The following is a 20111-nucleotide window of genomic DNA, read 5'->3' as shown; positions in this document are numbered from 1 at the left end:
TATATTTATCAGATGAGCGTTCCTTTTCAATACTTTATTTATTCAAACTGAACTTCATTTTTTTTATTAATAATAAAAAGATAATCACAGTTTTCATCCTTTGTTTTGCTTAGCTCATATAACACAGAAAGCTTTCCTTTGTTCCACTTAAAAATACTTTTCAATTTTCTTTTGCTATTAGAGAATTAAAAAAAGAATTCAAATGGAACCCAAATAAGCAAAGTTGATTATAATGTTTGTGAACAAAACTTTGCTTTTATATTGTTACTTTTTCTTAAGTGTGTGCTATTTATTTATTTTGTTATAAGACAGAGACATCTGTTCAATAACTTATTGAGAAGTTTATTCATTTAATTAATATGGTTACGCCCATTGCTATATTACAATTGGCTCATACCAGCTGATACAGTATTCTAAGAAGAAAAACCAGCTGGTGAAACTGGTGACATTAATATTAATGACAATGATCACTTTTTTTTTTCTTTGCAATGTCCTGATATCGATTTGACAAAAAAAAAAGAAGAGAGAAATAAGTAGCAGCTGTATAATTAGAATTAAATTTTTTTTATTTTTATTTTTTTTAATATATTCATCCATCTGAAAGTTTCCTTCTACACAGAAATATTCAAATAAGAGAAATTCTCCTCTCTCTCTCTCTCTCTTTCTTTCTCTCTTGATAAACAAGGAAGAGGAAAATATTTCCTTCTATTTATTTATTTTTTCCTGTTGCATTATAATTAGGTAATGTTCAAGCAAAGTAATTTCATTTTACAACAAAAAAAGAAGAAAAAGAACAAAGCGGCAATTTTTGTCATTTCAAATATAAGCAAAAAAAAAAAAGAAATCAACAATGTTATGAGGGAGTTATGAGATAAAAAACTGAAATCTACTTTTTATTTTTACTGAAATCCCTGATAATTTCTTTTATAAATGACACTCTTCAAGGTCATATGCATAGTTAAAATTGAAAATTGCTGAATCTAATATATCGTTCATTATGACTTTACTCGTATTTTCTTTCTCAATTAAATTTTCAAATATGTCATATTAGAAATTCCATTAGTTGCAATGATTGATAGTTAACAATTAAAAATTTTTTCATGATAATTACGCAATGAAGTGATAAATATAAAGTTATTAATCAGTAACTTGTAAATTCTAAAATTATCAAGCGTGAAATATAATCCTACAATTTTCCATTAAATGATTGGAAAGTAAATATTTTCTAAGTTAATCTAAGAAAAAAATAATTCAAAAGTTTCATGAAAAAATATTGGATTTAAAAGTAGATTTTAGTTTTAATCGATCAAATGGAGACAAATACAAGACAAAATAAGAGAATAAAATAATAGTAATAATTGACATATAAAGCATCTACACACATACAAAAGAAGTACTCGTTAATTAAACAAATTGATATTCGCACAAATTTATACTCTTATTTAAATTTAAAAACGGAAAATTAGAAATAAAAGAGAAAACGAAAAGGAAAAGAAGAAATAACATAAGATTCTTACCAATATTTTCAACATAAAATGTTTTTTTTTTTGATATAATAGAAATAATTGAAAAATTGTTGCAATACAAATTCTTGCAAAGAAATATAAATAATAGATTGATAAGTTAATAAGTATTATTCACTCCTTTTTTTGCTTCATTATTCAATTATTAAATAACTTATTTTTAAAATATTGCATTTTCATAGATAATTTCAGCTTTAAATTTATTTGTCTAAATTATCTTTCTCATTAATTTGCAAAATTTAGATAATTTGTCGCAATATGTAGTAGATAAAATAGCTAAACAAAATTAGAATACTCAGAAATAACTTTTAACCCGAAATTTCTAACCGTTTCTAATTTGTAGTTAAAAAAAAAAAACAAAATAAGTAAATATGAAATAAGAATTTAACCGCTTAAATTGATCTAAAATTTTTAGTTTAAAACAACATTTCTCTGTTTGAAAGACATCCAAAATTGAACTTTTTGTGATAACTTAACTTTTAAACAAAATAGCTATCAATCAATAAAATAATGTAATAACAAAATAAGGGAAATGAATGTTTAACAAACCCTATAAGTAAACCCTGTGTGGATTATTTTTATTGAATAGCAATTAATATATATTCAATAACATATACAACAACAATACAATTTACCTTGTCTAATTAAAATTTAAAATAAAAATTTAAACACCTTGTTTATATGTATATATGTATATACCTTGTACAAAATAACAAACAACTGATACAATAAAGATTAGACAAATGCAATTTCATACCTTGTATAAACGAAAGAGTACAAAATGACCCTGTTTACATTGTGACTCTTCGAATAAACATTAACTTGATTAATCAGTTAAGTAATTAATTAATTAATTATGCTCATTACGTTTATTTATACCATTTTTTGAAAAATTTAACAAATTACTCAAAGTGAATTATAATAACACTTGTCAATGTTTTTTTTTTTTGTTTTTTGACACGTATCTTTTTTATTTTATTTTATTTATTTATTTTTTTTTTTTTTTTTGTTTCTTTTTTGTTTTTTGTTTTTACAAACAAATAAAAACTGAGCTAAGAAAATTTTGCGCATCTATAAATGATACTTATATTCCTATTAAAATTATACAATTTTAGTATTTTTATACAAAAGAAAAAACCGACAAATTAACCTATTAGTTGCTTTTTTTTTACATGTTATTTTTGGCGCAAATATGCTTTTCTTTGCTCAGAAAGCGCTTACTCAGATAATGATGCAAAAGTACGTGAACAAATACACGCATAAATATACACGTGCACACACACAGACACACACGCACGCTTATAGCGGGCGAAAAAAAACGGAAATAAAAGAAAATATTTATTTGATCGAACTAATTTGCGCCAAAATTATCATCTTTCTTAGTAGCATTCGTCAATTTTGAAGTAAATTTTTTTTTACACTTTTCACTATTTTCTTTTTTTTTTTCTTTCAAAAAAATTCTTTCCTTTTTTTTTTTTGGTAATTTAGTAAAGTTGATGCAATTTTGTGACAACAAATTTTGAGTTGGAAAACCAGTATTTTGAAAATGATCTTAACAACGGCACAAATTAGTACAACAAAGTGTTACTTAATATTTTTTTTTTCCTTCATCCTTCTCTTTTTCAAAAATATTTTCAAAAAAAAAAAAAAGAAAAAAAAAATGTAATTTTACTAATATTATTATGCAAACTATGATTTCATTCATTTTTTATTGTTTTAATCTTTTTTTTTTAAAAAAAAGAAAAAAAAAACAGAATTTTTCTAAAATTTCATTTACTCTATGCCAATTAAAATAACAATTTGCAACTTTTCTTTTTTTTTTCCCTACAAAATTTCTATTTTAAAATTACATTTTAAAACTTTTAATAATCTTAGCATAATATATTATTGTTATTAATTAGAGAAGACAATTATTTCAAGGAATAAATTACTATTTCAAAACATGTAATAATTAGTCCAAAATTTTCATTTCAATTTTCATAATTTAATTGCTACATACTTTTCAAAATATTCAGACATGCTTAGTTTAATATAGCAATTATCATTAATGCTAAAATCAAAAAAAAAAAAAAAAATGTAAATTAAAAAAGTGATCAATACGATCAATTTTCTTGTTTCTTTTTTGAAAATAATGACTATATGATACAAATTTATAATATCACAATTAATTTATTACCAATTAGCAAATGTTATTAAATTTAAATGATTAGAATAAATATTTTTACATAAAAATTTATTCAAAATTTGAAATTTTTGAAGAAATTTTAAGAACTTCACAATTTAATAAATTGCAAAATCATTTCTATTCGAATCTAATTTTATATCTAATTAATAATTAATAAATAGTATAAGTTTATATCTAATAATATTATATTAAAAATGATGAATGATATTCATGTATAATTATTAGTTAGAAGAAAATTACGTGGATTAAAACTGGCTAAATGATGAAATGAAAGAGCGCCAGCTGGGAATGGTACTGTTGGCGTTGGCTTATCTTTATTCTCTTTTTTATGCTTCATACGACGATTCTGGAACCAAATTTTGACCTGAAATTATTTAAGCCAATTTATTGCTTTTATTAAAAATATAGAAATAAATAAAGAGAGAGGAAGAGAGAGAGAGAATATTTAAAATTCAAAATCATTTCTTGAATAACAAAAAAAAAAAAAAAAAAAATGAAATACTTCATTAAAACAAAGCATAATTTCCAATCACCAAAACTAAAGCTTTGTTTTTGTTTTTGTTTTTGTTTTTTTTTCATCAAATTACCCTTCATTAAGAAAAAAAAAAATTAACTAAAGAGGAATTTAATATTGATTTGAATTAAACTGAAAAAAAAAAGAAAAAAAAAAACCAAACCAAAATCAATTCACATATTAGAGAATATAACAAAAAAATTTTTTAAATCATAGCATAATTAATTAATACTTGCTTAAATAATGAAAACAATAAACACTAATAGTAATTTGTTCGTAACATTTTCTTACTCAGTTTTAATCTTTTTAATGATCGAAATTAAAATTTTAATAGAGGATATCGTCTTGAAAAAGACTTGCTTATACGTTTATCCTAAATCAAATAGTATCATGAAATCATTTGTTGTATTTTTCTTCTGTTACTATCAAAATTTCTTTTCCTTTTTCTTTGCTTCCATTTTTTAATTTTTATCACATCATGGAAAATTGTAACATTTGCGCAAAAACAATATTTCACAAATGTTTATCCTAGTAATTCATCATTTTTGCTAATTAAATCAAAAAGAATTAAAAAAAATTTTGCGATGAAAAAAAAGGTAATAGCAAATGGAATTCAAATAATTAGAAAAAAAATCTCAGATTGATTTGCAGTTAATCACAATTTTCATAGATAACTTGGATAGACCGATTATTTCAAAGTGAATAAGTAAATATCTTTAATGTTTGAATTATGCAGTTTATTGATTTTTAAAATAAATAACAATTAAAAAATTAAAATAAATTATAATGATCCAATTAACCTGTCGCTCAGTTAGCATCAACGAATGAGCTATTTCGATGCGCCTCTTTCGAGTTAAATATTTGTTGAAATGAAATTCTTTTTCCAATTCCAATACCTGATTCCTAGTATACGCTGTCCGTTGACGTTTTTCACCTCGATTTGAACCTAGAATTTTGAAAAAATTTCATTTATTTCTTCGTAAATTAGCAAAAAAAAACTTCTATAAAGTAATTCTTATTTCAATTATAATAACCTACGACAAATCATAAATTTAAAAATCTTCGCTTTATTATTCTTTTTTTTTACTGTAATATAATAAATTACTTATTATTTATTTGTCAATCTACTTACTTTATTATTATTATTACTACTTGTTATCATTGTTATTAATCGTTATTATAATATTACTATTAATTACTATTATTAATAACTATCATTATTATTATCAATATTCATCATAGTTACTAATTACCGTTATTAAGTTGTTTACTGTGTACTATATATGAAAACTATTTATCGATTTAAATTTATTATTGTGCTTAAAAATAATTTCATGCAAAATGAGTGAACTTATCTCTTTCTCTCTCGCGCTGTTTCTTAGAAAAAATAAAATTTTAAAAAGTTATTTTTCCATCTGAATTTGAAATGAAATATTACAAATAAAATGTAATAGTTAAAAGTTATGAAATATTTGTTGTGAAACGATTGAAAGTAATATTTTTTAAATCATGAAAGTAATAATTCATGAAACGAAAAACAATTGCTTCGAATCATTACACAAATTCTTAATTCTGTCATTCATTCCACATACAAAACACATACACAGACACACATACACACAGACACTGGCATACACAGACACAGACATTCAATTCGTGATAATAAATTATGATTTGCCTCTTTTTGTATCAGACAACAACTTACCTTCTCATTTATCCTTACAATTATCATTGCATCCCTTTCTACCTTCTTCCTCCTACCTAATTCACTCTTTCATCGTCTCTTCAACCGATCCCTGATTATATTGTCAGTGAAACACAATATTTTATCTTATGGTTAATCTTAGACTTAGAGAAGAAGCTTCCCTATTCAAATTTATTACCCCAATATTCCAACAGACTATCATCAGTTTTCCTCTCTTTCAATCATTCCATTCTCTCTTAAAATTTTCACATTTTAAGTTTAAAATTTATCGCAACCACCAAATTTGCACCATAAATTGTAGCAATGCTTAAATTTTGCAACAAAATATTTACCAATTACTTGAATTCTCTCTCTCTCTCTCTCTCTCTCTCCCTCTCCCTCTTTCAATCTTAATAGCTAAATTATTTATTTCTTTAAAAAAAAAAAAAAACAAAAAAAAGCTAACTATTCTATATTGAACACTCATTTACATTTATTACTACATTATAAATCAAGTCAAAATCTATGAAAGTGATTGAAAAAAAAAAAAAAAAAATTGTTATAATTTTAAAAAATAATTAATTACTTATTATTTATTACTGAACAAACTATAAATTAATCGCATAATTTTTGCCTTACTTAAATGCTTCTATTTATAAATTATTTATGCAACAAATATAAAGATAAAAAATAATTTCAAAAAAAAAATCTTTTTTTGGTAAAAAATACCCCAAATTACCTAATCAATAATTTTGTAAAGAAATGAATTTAAAATCAAATAAAATAATTTTTTAAACACTTTTGAATAGTTTTCAATTTCATTCTGACCTGTTTAAGCCTATTTTATGTATGAATGAAATCATTGAAGTAATTGTTCTGCCCGACAAGAACGATTCAATTCAGTAGGTAACAAACTCAACGGGTGGTAAAACATCAAAAAAGATACACAGAATGTGTTCCCGAAATTTTATAACATCAAAAAACATAAGCCGATGTGATTTTCTTTTTTGAAAATTTAAACCATATCAATCTGATGAGACAATTTTTAAATAAATACAAATTAGTTTCAAATTTGAACTAAGTAAGGAAAGGAAAAGTTTTTGTTAGTATTGAAAATGATATTCGTTATCATTTATCACTTTTGTTAGCTGCAAGAAGAAAAATTTTTCTCTAATAATTTCCAATTTCTAGGAATTTAAATTACAGTAAATGACCAAAATAGATTGATTAAATTCATTTTAAACTATTTGGAAATTAAAAGATAGTTTTAAAATTTAGGTACACTTTTGCACTTATCTTCAAATGACATGTCTGATAATAGAATTTGACACTTTTTTACATAGAGTAATAATTTGTAAAATGTTATTTAAAACATTTAGAAATGGAATGTACTTTTGTAAATTCATCGTATTATCTATCGCATTAATTTATCGTCTCATTTTCATACGATTGATAATAGCAGTGAAAGTAATTTTAATCATTTCAAGTATACTTATAGGGTTCTGTTAAAAAAAGATTTAAATCAAAAACTGTCATAGTTTAATTTATTTTTGACTTTTTAATTTATTTCTCAACAGATTACCGACCATTTGACCTCTAAAGTTAGAACATATGAACATTTGAATCATCACATTTCACTGTTTTTTTTTTGCAAATTTCAGTAAAATATCCATTTTAACAAATATTACAATCAGTGAAGTGTTCAAAAAATTTATGCTAAATATTTTTCATTTTTTTTTGTTTATATCAAAAATTTCAAACCATTGTGACATTAAATCTATGATAAGCAATCAGTTAGAAAGTATAAAGTTTATTAGTAAGTTCAGAGATAAAAATGATTTCTGTTGAAGTTAACAAAATTATATTTTCTCAGTTAATCAATCGATTAAAATAAATTTTTACTTTTACATAAATTTGTTACATTTGTTGATATTATCTCTTGAAATACTCTTGAGTATTTTGTGTATATTTGAAAGTTAAACTTTTAACTTTAAAGAAATCTGTGAATTATTGGTATTTTAAAGTAATCAGTCGATTTTGTCCACTTTTAATAATTTGATAGTATAAATTTAAAAAATTTTTAAATTTAAAATTCTTACATTTTTTTTGATTTTTTGATGCAAAAAATTCGTATATTTTCAAAATTTTGAAGCAATAAAAAAAAAGTTGATTTTGGAAATAAAAAAAGATGAAAGTATATGTGTATGTATGTATGTAAGTATGTGTGTGTTCGAAGTGTCAGTTGAATAGTTTGGTAGTTCCCTTTGTCGGCAACTCTTCTCTGAAAGTGCCGGCCGATTTGCGCCCGCTCAACAGTTGCTCTCCTTAGATGCCAAAACTAAAACTTGCTTTTCTTATCAGTTCTGATCCGACTCAAATTCAATCTATTTCAATGACTTAAATGTATAAATACACACACACATACACATACACATACATACACATACATACATATATATATATACACACACACACACACACACATACACAAATATATACAATAGACAGACAAAAAAATTTCAATAGTTCAATGAATGAGAATTTGTTTAAAATTAAATTTAAATTTTTGCTATGTTACTATTAATCAATCAATCAAAATAAACTTATCTAACATTTTGTAACAATTCTTAGTGTTAGCATAGTGCTAGCAGACATAAATACATGTTTTCATAGATTGAAAATGTTAAATCACAACATCCTACTCTGCCTGATCTAATATTTATTTACATATCATTTTCTTCATTAAATGATAGATATACTTATCATTTTTCAAAATGAATCATATTCATCGTTAGCTAGAACATTTTTGCTAAATTTAATAAATATTTAAATCGAACATTATTTAAATTTAATAAAAATTTAATTACTCTTTGCTAATATAAGTAATTAAGCAAATAAATATAAGTTAACAGAGCAGAGCATACTGTAGTTTTAAACGAAATATATGTATTCATCTTTTAAATTTAAAGCTTAGTTAAATTTATTCAAAATTTCTTCTAAACTAAATGCACTATTGATTGAACATCTGCCAAATGAAGAAGTCTCTGAACAATTGATAAAATACGCTTATGCAATACGGTAATTAATCATTGGAGGTTAATCAAAGACGAACCGACTATTATATGTTTATGCATATGTGAATTGTCCCTCTCTCTCTCTCTCTCCCTCTCTCTCTCCTTAATCTATCATCTTTTATTATCGTTCGTAAATAGCAAAAATTGTCAAATTTCAGTAAAAAAAAAAAAAAAAAAAAAAACGAAAAATCCTTTTCAAATTAAACTTTTTTAATATTTTTATTTTTAAAAATTTTTTATATTTTCGTTTTTTCCCTAATTAATAATATACTATTAATTTATCAATTATTCAATTCATAGAAAATTTATTAGATTGAATTTTGTAATTGATCTGTAAACTATTTCATTAACTTATGCAAATTGTTCAGCGTTTAACACGCTAACAATAGTAATATAATAATAGCAATAAAAGTAATAATAATAACAACGATAACAATAATAAATAAATAATAGTAGTAGTGATATAGACAATAACAATAGTGTTAATAATAATAATAACAATAAAAGTGATGATAATAATAACAATGATAACAATAATAAACAAATAAATAATAGTAGTAGTGATATAAACAATAACAATAGTGATAATATAATAATAGCAACTAATAATTATGGTAGCAGTAATAGTTAAGTGTAACAAATAATAATAATTCTATATAATAGCGATGATAATAATGAGTAATAATTTACAGTGATAATAATAACAAATAATCATAATAAATATTAACGATAAATAGTAATAAATAATAAAAATTTTCAAATAATGGATAATAACATGATAATAACGATTGCTGCAATGGTAATTATCATCAATGAAAGCAATTATTAACGATAATTACCAGCAGCAATTCTGAAAGTTTATCGAATTTGAAGTAATAATAAACTCAAAAAGAGAAAAAAAAGCATAGATGGTCAGTTGAGTGAACTTCATGAATGGTTAATGAAAAGGAAATCTAAATATAATCACGGATTCATGCTCTGAAGTTTGAGTTTTATCAGCTAAATTTCTTTCTCCTTGAAAAGGAAAAAAAGAATGTGAAATGAATAGTTCACCACCAGTAATATTTGTTGTTGCAGCTTAATTAATTATTCTAATTATTTCAACTATAGTTTATCGTAAGGACTTATTCGAGTCTAAATGTTAATCAATTATAAAATTTGAAAAAGAAAATTAGGCAAATTTTTGATTATGCAATTTATCTAAGCAAAATTCAAAAAACTAAAACCCTTAAAATATTAAACTTAATAAGTCGCTACAAAAGTACATTTTCTCATCCATACATATTTTTTAATTTAAAAAAAAAAAAAAAAAAAAAAAGTACAAAGCATAAGTTAAAAAGTTAAATTGAAATTTTGCAATAAATTATGCCTTTAAAAAAATTCACTTTTTTTTTTCCATTAACTTTCTAATCAATTTATCTTCCATATCTTTTTCTTCATATACAATTAGAATTAATTTATTTAACGATTACATTAAAAATAAAATTAAAAAAAAAAAAAAAAAAAAAAAAAAAAAAAAACTTGCAAATAATAATTTAATTCTTTAAAATTTATAAAAGTGAAGTTGAAATAAATTTACATATTAATTTGAAATATGTGCAACAGATGTATATTTCTGCATTTGAAAAATAACATTTTCTACAGTCTAAAAGCGCTACAAGCAATTTATTTATTTGCTATCCATCTGGTTTATAACACTCAGATTCAAAGCCATCAATATAGCATCGACCAATGTAGCCGACGACGCCTGTCGCCATTGCTAGCAACAATAACCTCCATTCTATTATAATTAATGATATACTGTAGTGTGTATGTGTGTGTGTGTGTGTGTGTGTGTATGTGTATATATGCATATATGTGGTATGTATTCATCGATCATATTAATCATCAGAATGTATGTACACACACACACACACATACATACTACATACATACACAACAGATACACACATAAAGTTGACATAAATAAATGATAGAGAGAAATATACTAAGCTTAATCACTTATGCAAATTTATTTCAACCACAATAAAATATGAATAATATAATTTAACAAATTTATATAATAGAAAGAAGAAAAAAAAAATTCGATATTATATATTTCAAAAATAGTACAAATGTATTATTTGTTTATATTTTTTTTTGCAAAGAAAAATTTTAATATTAGCATTAACTTTTTTTTTTTGAAAAAAAATTTTTATAAAAAAATAGATGATGTGTTAATGTTATCATTTGTTGATCATAAGAAAAATTACCCGTCGAGGACAATAATTCCATCCACCAATCACTTAATCAGTTCTTTTTTTTTTTTTTTTTTAATGAATTATTTGAGAAAGAAAAACGACGAAGAAAGTTTTTTTTTTTTTTCGTTATTTAAACATCATTTTTTGACATTTATATTAGAATTATATTAGAATGATTACGACTACTGCTGCTATTGCTACAGTAGTAAATTTCTAATTGATTCAATCTTTAATCTTTTCCTTAATACTTTGATTTTAAAGTAGTGATATTTTACAACTTAACTAAATTTTTCAATTAATCAATGTTTACGTATGAATGAAAATCTTTAGGTGTTAAATAAACTTGATTAATTCTCGTGCTTAACTGTCAACAAATCTTTCACTTTTGCTTAATCCAATGTAGTATCAGTGTAAGTGATTAAAAATGAAAGTAATATCAGTAAGTTTTACATTTGTTAAATTTGAAAAATTCATCCACTATTTGTATTGTTTTAAATTCAGTTATAATTTTTAGGAATAAATTGATGAAAGTTATATTTTGCTAGTTAGCAAAACTTTAATTCAATCATTTTTAGGATTAACAAAATTTTATGCACTGTGATCAACTGCTTTACTTTTCTCTGTTTATCAAATAACAAAGTAAAATTGAGAAGCTAGACGAAGAAAAAAGTAAACCTATTATAATTTATGAAGTACAAAAACAAATGATGTATGATAGTTTGCTGCTGGTTTGTTTTATTGCTTCGTTTAATAAATTTAAATTCAACTTTTCAAGTGAAACATTTAAATTGTATCATTTATTTCATTTCACATTAATAGCAAGAAATGAACTTTATTCCATCGATATCTAATCGTTTCGTTAAATTAAATCATTCAAATCTTTCAAAAATTTTTTAAATATTAAAATAAATTTTAATTTTATGTTTGATTTTATGCAAATATGTTTAAATTTATTAGCATTTAACAATAGACATTATATCACTATTACCAGCTATAATAACTTTTTATTGTAATTCATAATTTTAGAGTGAAAAAAATTTTTGGATGAATTTTCATTTTTGGATGATATCAAGCAAATTTCAAATTAATTACAAAAACTACTACAGCTGTTTTACCACTAATTAATCTACCAATAATTAATTTTGATATACAAACGGATGCCATTGTTTAGTGATCGAATGCATTGTACAAGATACTGCTTGTAATGGATTAAAAATAGAAAATAAGGAGAAAGAGAGAGAGAGAGGGAGAGAGAGAGGGAGAAAAAAAAAAAAACATTGATAAATTGATTAAATGATCGTATACCACAGAAGGAAGCTAAAGAGATATAATGATTAATTATTGGATAGGACAGGATATGATAGGAGGAAAGATGAAAATATGCATTTAATGGAAAGGAGTAAATGATGATATTACTCTAATATGCATACATTTATCATAAACATGGCTAGATATCAAGGTAAGCTTTAGTTAATAAGCTAAATGGCTTTTTCATAGAATATTTGTAAATATGACAGTAGTAAAGTGTGCTATTATTATTATTATTACAATGATAAGTAATTATTATCATTACTATTATGGCTTATCAATGGATAGAACGAATAGATTAATTAAAAATGAATGATATATTTTATAACAATTAAAATTAAGAAAAAAAAAATGAATAAAATAAACAACATTTTTTTCTACTAAATAAATAAGTATAAAAGGATGAAAGGTGAAAAAAGAGAAAGAGATAAGAAGGTGAAAGAAGAAAAGGAGAGATAAAAAATAAAAAAAAAAAAGGACAGAAAGAGGAAATAAAAAATAAATTTGATAAAAATTTTGTTCAATATTAGAAAATGCTATTAAAATATTCCAAATTAGTACTTTTTCGGAAAAAAAAAATAAAAAACTATTATCTAATAACAATTTTAAAATTATCAATAACTAACATTTCATGAAAGTAGTAGTTACCTTTAACTGTGAACGAACTAATTTATCATATAATTGTTCTCTACGAAATGAAAAAAAAAAAAAAAAAAAAAAGAAAAGGAAGAAAAGAAGAAGAAAGGAAGAGAAGTTGTGAGATATTTGGTGTCGGGATGATCTGAGGAAATTTTACTAAACATGAAAAATGACGGTTTATCAGCCATAACAGAGGAAATGCAGAAAATAATTTTTCACAAAATTTGAACAGGAAGACAAAAAAAAAAAAAAAAAAAAAAAAAAAAAAAAAAAGGAAAAAGAAGGATGACAAGAAAAGGAAAAAAAAAAAAGTGAGCGGAGTTGCAGCGCCGAAGCGTAATTATCTGTGAACGTCACCACCGCCACTACCGTATGCCAAAAAATGCCATGTAAGAATTAAACATTTCCTGCATTTTTTCTTTTTTTTTTTTTGTCTAAAATTCTAATATTAATACTATTGGTTGATTGGAAAATATCAGAAATGAATAATAGTTATATTAATTTTATAATGAATGGAATAATTGAAATGTTATTATTATCACATAGTGTAAATGATAAGACTAAGAGTTGTCATTTAAAAATTTTTTTTTTTAAGTTTATGATTTAAGCCAAAAAATTAACGTATCATTAAAGTTAAATTAATTTTAGCAATAATAATATTTAGTATTTTGGAATATTCATTTTTCTAACCCAGAGCTATTGTATTAGAATTGTTAATTTTAATAGAGTAAACGTAATCAAAATTGTCATTCTATCAATTCTGTTGCAAAAATTAGAAGATATTAAATCAGATATTAACTATTCGAAATAAATTTATCATGGCAGTTAAATAAAACCCGTTTAATGGTCAGCTTTCCAAAAATTAAATTTGAAATTGAAGATCAGTGATCGAATTTTGAGTCATTCCTTTATTAGTCACATCTCAGTGGAATATTTTTGAATAAGTTGAAAAAATTAATGAAAAAAAAAACAGATGTATTAGAAAAATAATTCAGAGCTTAACAAATTTAAATCAATTTTATAACATAAATGACGGAAAAAATGAAGGAAATGTGATAAATTAGAAATGATAACCAAATAAAAATGACATTAGCGCCAATGCTAATCATATGTATATCTCTTTTTTGTCATTTGCGCAATTCTCTCTGATTTGTATAAATCAAAATATATATATTTATATTAATTGTCTGCTTTTTATTATATTAGAGTTAGATTTATATTAAGAAATTTCTTCCTCCTACAATTTCTAATTTGTCGTTTTGAAAATTTCATAATTTGTCTTAATTAAAACAGTTTTTATGAACTATTTAAAAAAGGAGAGAGAAGGAAAAAAGTGAGAAAATAAGAAAAAATTTTAAAGTAAAATTTGCATTCATCAAAAAGTTAATAATATTTAATACATGCATAACTTATACTTTACAAATTATTTTGTGGAAGTTTTTTTAATCGAATATAAATGATTGTTAAACATTCATTTTATATTATTAACAAATAATTTTTCCCTCTTATTTTCAACCTTTTCGTTTTCTCTTTTTCATTCACTTTAAAATGGCACAAGAAGAGACAATGAAAAAGCTATATTCTAAAGCTTTAGTCTTTTAAATAATATTTATCTATCTCTCAATCCATTTTCCATGCATATTGCATTTTTTTCTAGTAATCAAAATATTGTCAATCAATTTGGAAAAGAAAAAAAAAAGGAAAAAAAAAAGAGAAAGCTGATAAAAATTTGCATAATAATCAATTTACTGATGTAATAAGACAAACCGAAAACAAAAAAAAAAAAAAAAAAATAACGCTTGTTTTCAATGATTTAAAAAATTCTCAATAAATGAGGTGAAAATAAATAAAATTGTATAGAAACGAGAAATTTAAAAAAATAAAAATCTTTTAAAAAAAAAAAATTTCACTTGTTCTATTATCATATTTAATAAAAAATGATAATAATTTGTTAATAGTTTCATTTCATATAATATTCAATAAATTTTTATCATAAGCTTCATAAACTTATCCAGATAAATTGGAATATGAACAAATTAAATTATTTGATCTATTATTTTTTAAATATAAATACCAAAGAGGAAAAAACGAAAAAAGTGAAACTGATAATAGAATAAGAAAAATTTATTTCAGCAATAAATTTAGGAAAGATAAGAAAATGAAAAATAAGAAAGGCTTGGAAATAGGACTAGAAATAATTTTATTATTTTTCAAAACAACGATTTTAAATTTAGTTCAAATTTATCTCACCTAAATTTTAAAATTTAAATTTTAGTTATTCTATTGAAAAAAAAGGCTATATTATCATTTAAAACTTCCTGAAATTAAGATATATTATAATTTTCATGATATATGAAGAATTGATTATTGATATTTTAAATTATTAGCATTATCATAGCTATAATTATCTGATAGGAATTAATCAAAGCAATTGCTGAATTATTATTTAGGTATAATTTATGTTACACATTAAATTCAACTTCCTCTAGATTAAAATTTAATAATAAATTAAAAACAATTTCTGAATAAAGAATCAATAAATCGATGAAATATATTTTTTGTATAACTATTAAGAGCATATACAATAAGTACCATAATTCACAGCTTAACATCTTTAAATTACTTTATAAAAAATTTTTTTATAAATTTAGGTCTATTGTTTCAGTATTTTGTAAAAATATAGTTAATTTAAAAACTAACACATACACACACAATATTTCAGTATGAAAATTGAAAAATTATTTGAAATTTAAATTAAATGAATGATTATAAACTAACCACTAGCTGAATGAACTCGTGTCATCCATGGATATACGGCCACATTATTCTTCTCTTCATCATCCTCCTCTTTTTCAACATCTTTTCCATTTTTATTCCATTCTCCATTATTGTAACTACATGATGAGCTCTGCAATTTAAAAAATAAAAATTAAAAAAAAAAAAAAAAAAAAAAAAAAAAAAAAACAAAAATGATAATTTCAATCTTTTTTCTCCTCAAAAAATCATAGCAAAAAAAGCATGAAAACATAAAATTTTGATTAGATTTGAATTCATAAAATTTCAATCAGATTTGAATTGTTTTGTTTTTTCTTTTTTAATTTCAATTTTTCAAATACAAAGCAGAAACTTCTAGAATGATTGATGATTACAAATAAAAATTTTAAATATTCATATTAGCACTGAAAAATCACGTTTTTATAAAATTATAATTAAATTATACATTAAATTTGTAAAATTTATTGTTGAAAAAATTATTACTGAAAAATCCCACTTTATTAAATTACAATTAATCGAAATATTACATTAAACTTTGCAAAATTTTATTCCAAATTAATAAAAATAAACATTATCCTATTTTTAATGTCTGAAAAAAAAATATGAAGGAATAAAAGATATTAGATAAGCTACTGAAGTATGTATACAGGATGTAAAAGAGTTATATTATTTAGATTAAAATTTGACAGCACTTGACTAAGATAGTGAAAAAATTTTTTAAATTTTAATTTAACTAATCATTTATTACTTTTATACATATAATATACTAACAAATAATAAGATTTAAAAAAATAAGCGAAAATAGGAGGAAGAATTATAATTGACTAGTCTCGACAGAACTTATCAAGGAATGATTAAGGTTGAAATAACATAGATTAGTAATTATTGATCTTTTTTCTTAGCAAATCTTATTCAAATATATATTACATTAGCTTTATTATATAAGAAAAAGATATTTGATAATAATAGTATAAATTAATTAAAATATAATTTGTTAATTTTATAATCAACCATTTATTTATTCTGATTTATTGCTAAGGGTAATTAGACAAACATAAAATTAAACTTGAATGAAAATTGTGAAAAAAATGGAAAGCTATAAGATAGAAAATTCACTTAAAGACACATTATCGATGTAATAAATCTAAATTAATTGGCTCATTGCCTTTTCATTTGATTTATTAAAACTCATTAACGGTTAACCATTAATACCAAAACTAACAACTCTCTCACTTCCAAAAAAAAAAAAAAATTAAAAAAAATGTTGCCATTTCTTTCAAGGAATTTTTACTCAAAAATTATATCACATTATTTTACTAATGACAATTAATTAATATTACCTAGAGGAAAAGTTTTAAAATACTATTATTATCATCACTTTTTCCTATATTTCAAATTATCTTTACTTCTTTCAAAAAATTATAATCTTATTTTACTTCTTCTTTAGCATTCATATTTATAAATTCATATTTACAATCTGAAATTCAGGTCTATTTGTAGAAAGCTGTTCAGTTTTCAGTAAATTATAATAGACATTGATAAAGGTGAATTTTAGACTAATCAACTGCTTTAATTTATTTGAAGATTAACCTACCTACAGTATCCATTAAAATTGCTTGCTACAGTAAAGTAAGATTATTATTGCTCATAATTACGAAAGGTAATTACCAATTGCTTTTATCGACTCTTTTAAATGTCAAATATTTCTTGCCATACAATTTAATATTTTGTGCAAATGCATTCTAATATATATTTTGCTGAGTTTTCATGCATCTTTCAACGATAAGCGCAATTTGTCATGAGAAAAAGTCTTACATGATAGTTAGTATAAAATGTTTATGCTAAGAGAAGTTAGTCTAATTCGAGAAAAAAAAAATTTAATAATATTAAAAACTACTATCCATTTGCTCAATCATTTTTTCTTTAAAAAAAAAAAAAATGCCTGAAATTTCAATAATTCTTGGGATAGAATTTATCCTTACATCACTTACTTAACAAAAGTTGATAATTACAGTATTTGCGTGTTATTTCTTATTAGCTACTGAAAATTTTGTTCTAGAAACATTAAGACAAAAAGGCAATATCGTACTGAGATTTGCTTTTTTTTAAAATAGTAAAAATGAACTAATCTTAGTTAATACTTTAATGACTTTAATGAATACTTAGGAATAAACATTGGAGCTGAGTGTTAAAAAGAAAAAAACAAAAACAAAAATAACTTATTCTATTCTTAATTTGCAAAATTCGTCATTTTAACAGACCAGATTGATTTTACCTTTAAAATTAATCGCCCTAGTTTGATGGAACTGAATAAACTGAATTGAAAATCCAAGCATTTGCATGAAACTGAAATAATCCAGTTATCCTAAACTTAATCAAAATTATGATGTTTTGTATGTTGTTTACGTGATTTCAAATGTTCATATTATAATATCAAATTTATAGACTTTAGTTTGTATAGTCAATAAAAATAAGAACAGAAATGAAATTTCAGTCTATTACTGATTTTCATATTTCTTTTTTTCTGAAATTTAATTATTATGAAAGTTTTACAATGATAAATTTGAGTCAAAAATATTTATTTTATGTCAAAACAAAAGATTGAAGATAGTGAATTCATAAGGTAAATAACAGTTCTAATGTTTACATATTTAAGGATGGAAAAATTATTGTGAAGTAATTTCAATCTTTTATAAGTAATGTAACTATGAAAATAATTATCTGAAAGTTTTTAAAAAATACTTAAAATCCTGACCCATAATAGAAATTATGCTATTTAGTAAAAAATATGCCATTTAACATTGGTGATAATTTAGCAAAGTAAATTTTGTATTAGCAAAATATTAACTTTTTCAAGGTTTTTATATCTTATAATAGTAAATTTTCACTAATAAAAGATGAATAAATTGCTGTATTTCTGGCATTTATTGCAACAATGGATTATTAATTAATCAGTAATATTAAAAGAAGTTAAACTTTTATTTATGATACTTTTAATAACAAATTTATAGTTTTTAATGATATCGTCAAGCACCATTACTTCCTCATTGCTGATAATATTTTGGTAAAATTAAAGGAAAGAATATGTTAATTACACAAAATTATTCATTTTTTTTCTGCAGTATATTTTTAATAAATAATTTTATGAACTTTTATTAATCTTTCAATGATAATAAATTATAAAATGATCTCTTATTAATTCAGTCTGTTTAATTCATCAAATAGAATGACAAGAAAACGATAAATGTACCGACCGGACCATGTTGACTGGAATCAGGAGCACTGTATTGCGCATTTGGATAATATGTTGGAGCGGAGAGTGATGTCGGTACTGCGGCGGAATTATTGGTGGTTGTAAGTCTCGGATTTGACTGTTGTTGATCATAGTAATAATTTGAGATCTCTGATGCAAATTGCTCTGCTGATGTCATATCTTTCGATATTAATCATTCACTAAATTGTTGCTAATCGAAGCCTTTTGTTGTCACAAATAATTATCAGTAAATTTTGATGAAAATAATAATTCCAAACAGTTTGTTTGCACTTATTCACGTTTAGCTACGTTAAGCAATACAAATTGAGCAACGTAGCGTTGCAGCGCCACTTTCTCGTTATATTGAAACATACAATATTGAATGATTCGATCCACTGATACTACTTACACACTCACAAATTTCTTGTCCTCCCTTTTTACAAATAATCAATCTGAAATGAAACTTCAATAATCCCAACTCGAGAACCACCTCCGCGACATCTCGTACCATCGCTCTGTCCTTTTTCTTTTAGCAGCAATTTTTCGTGTACTAAAACAACAACGAATCAACGGGAAAGAGAAATCATGCGAAGCAGAGAAAAGGATCAGATAGAATAGAATGGAAAGAGAGTTTCTCGATAGATTCTCTCCTCCCCCCGCCCCGTCTTTGGCGAATGAACGATCAGTAGGGGCGGTGCAACGGATGGAAATCCTCCACATCAGATGACGACCACACAACATGCAAACATACAGTCTAATGGATAAACTGATAGATAGATAGATGGATAGATAGATAGGTTGATAGACTGATGGATTGATAGACTGATAGATAGATAGAGAGGACTGATAGATAAGTGGAATGATGATAGGTAGGATTATGATTATAATGATAATGATATGTATAGTTAATTTAATC

At 23.3% G+C, this 20111-nt stretch overlaps 1 protein-coding gene across 2 annotated transcripts; it reads right to left on the bottom strand.

Moving 5' to 3' along the window:
- Positions 1-3916: 3916 nt before the first annotated feature.
- Positions 3917-19373, bottom strand: Bma-lin-39 (Uncharacterized protein; the record flags this gene model as incomplete). 2 transcript variants are annotated; one of them, XM_043077575.1, is made up of 4 exons in its annotated part: positions 3917-4072; positions 5023-5168; positions 15946-16075; positions 19197-19373. In XM_043077575.1, the coding sequence occupies 4 exons, from the start codon at positions 19371-19373 to the stop codon at positions 3917-3919; spliced, it is 609 nt and encodes a 202-aa protein (XP_042933509.1). The 2 variants fall into 2 exon arrangements, with proteins under 2 accessions (XP_042933509.1, XP_042933510.1); XM_043077576.1 differs by lacking the exon at positions 19197-19373 and having other exon boundaries at positions 15946-15970.
- Between the last annotated feature and the right edge of the window lie 738 nt (positions 19374-20111).

The sequence above is a fragment of the Brugia malayi genome (genome assembly GCF_000002995.4).
Source record: "Brugia malayi strain FR3 genome assembly, contig: Bm_v4_Chr1_scaffold_001, whole genome shotgun sequence".
NCBI lineage: Eukaryota > Metazoa > Nematoda > Chromadorea > Rhabditida > Onchocercidae > Brugia > Brugia malayi.
Note: the sequence above shows the minus strand (reverse complement) of the source record. Positions and strands in the feature narration are given on the sequence as shown.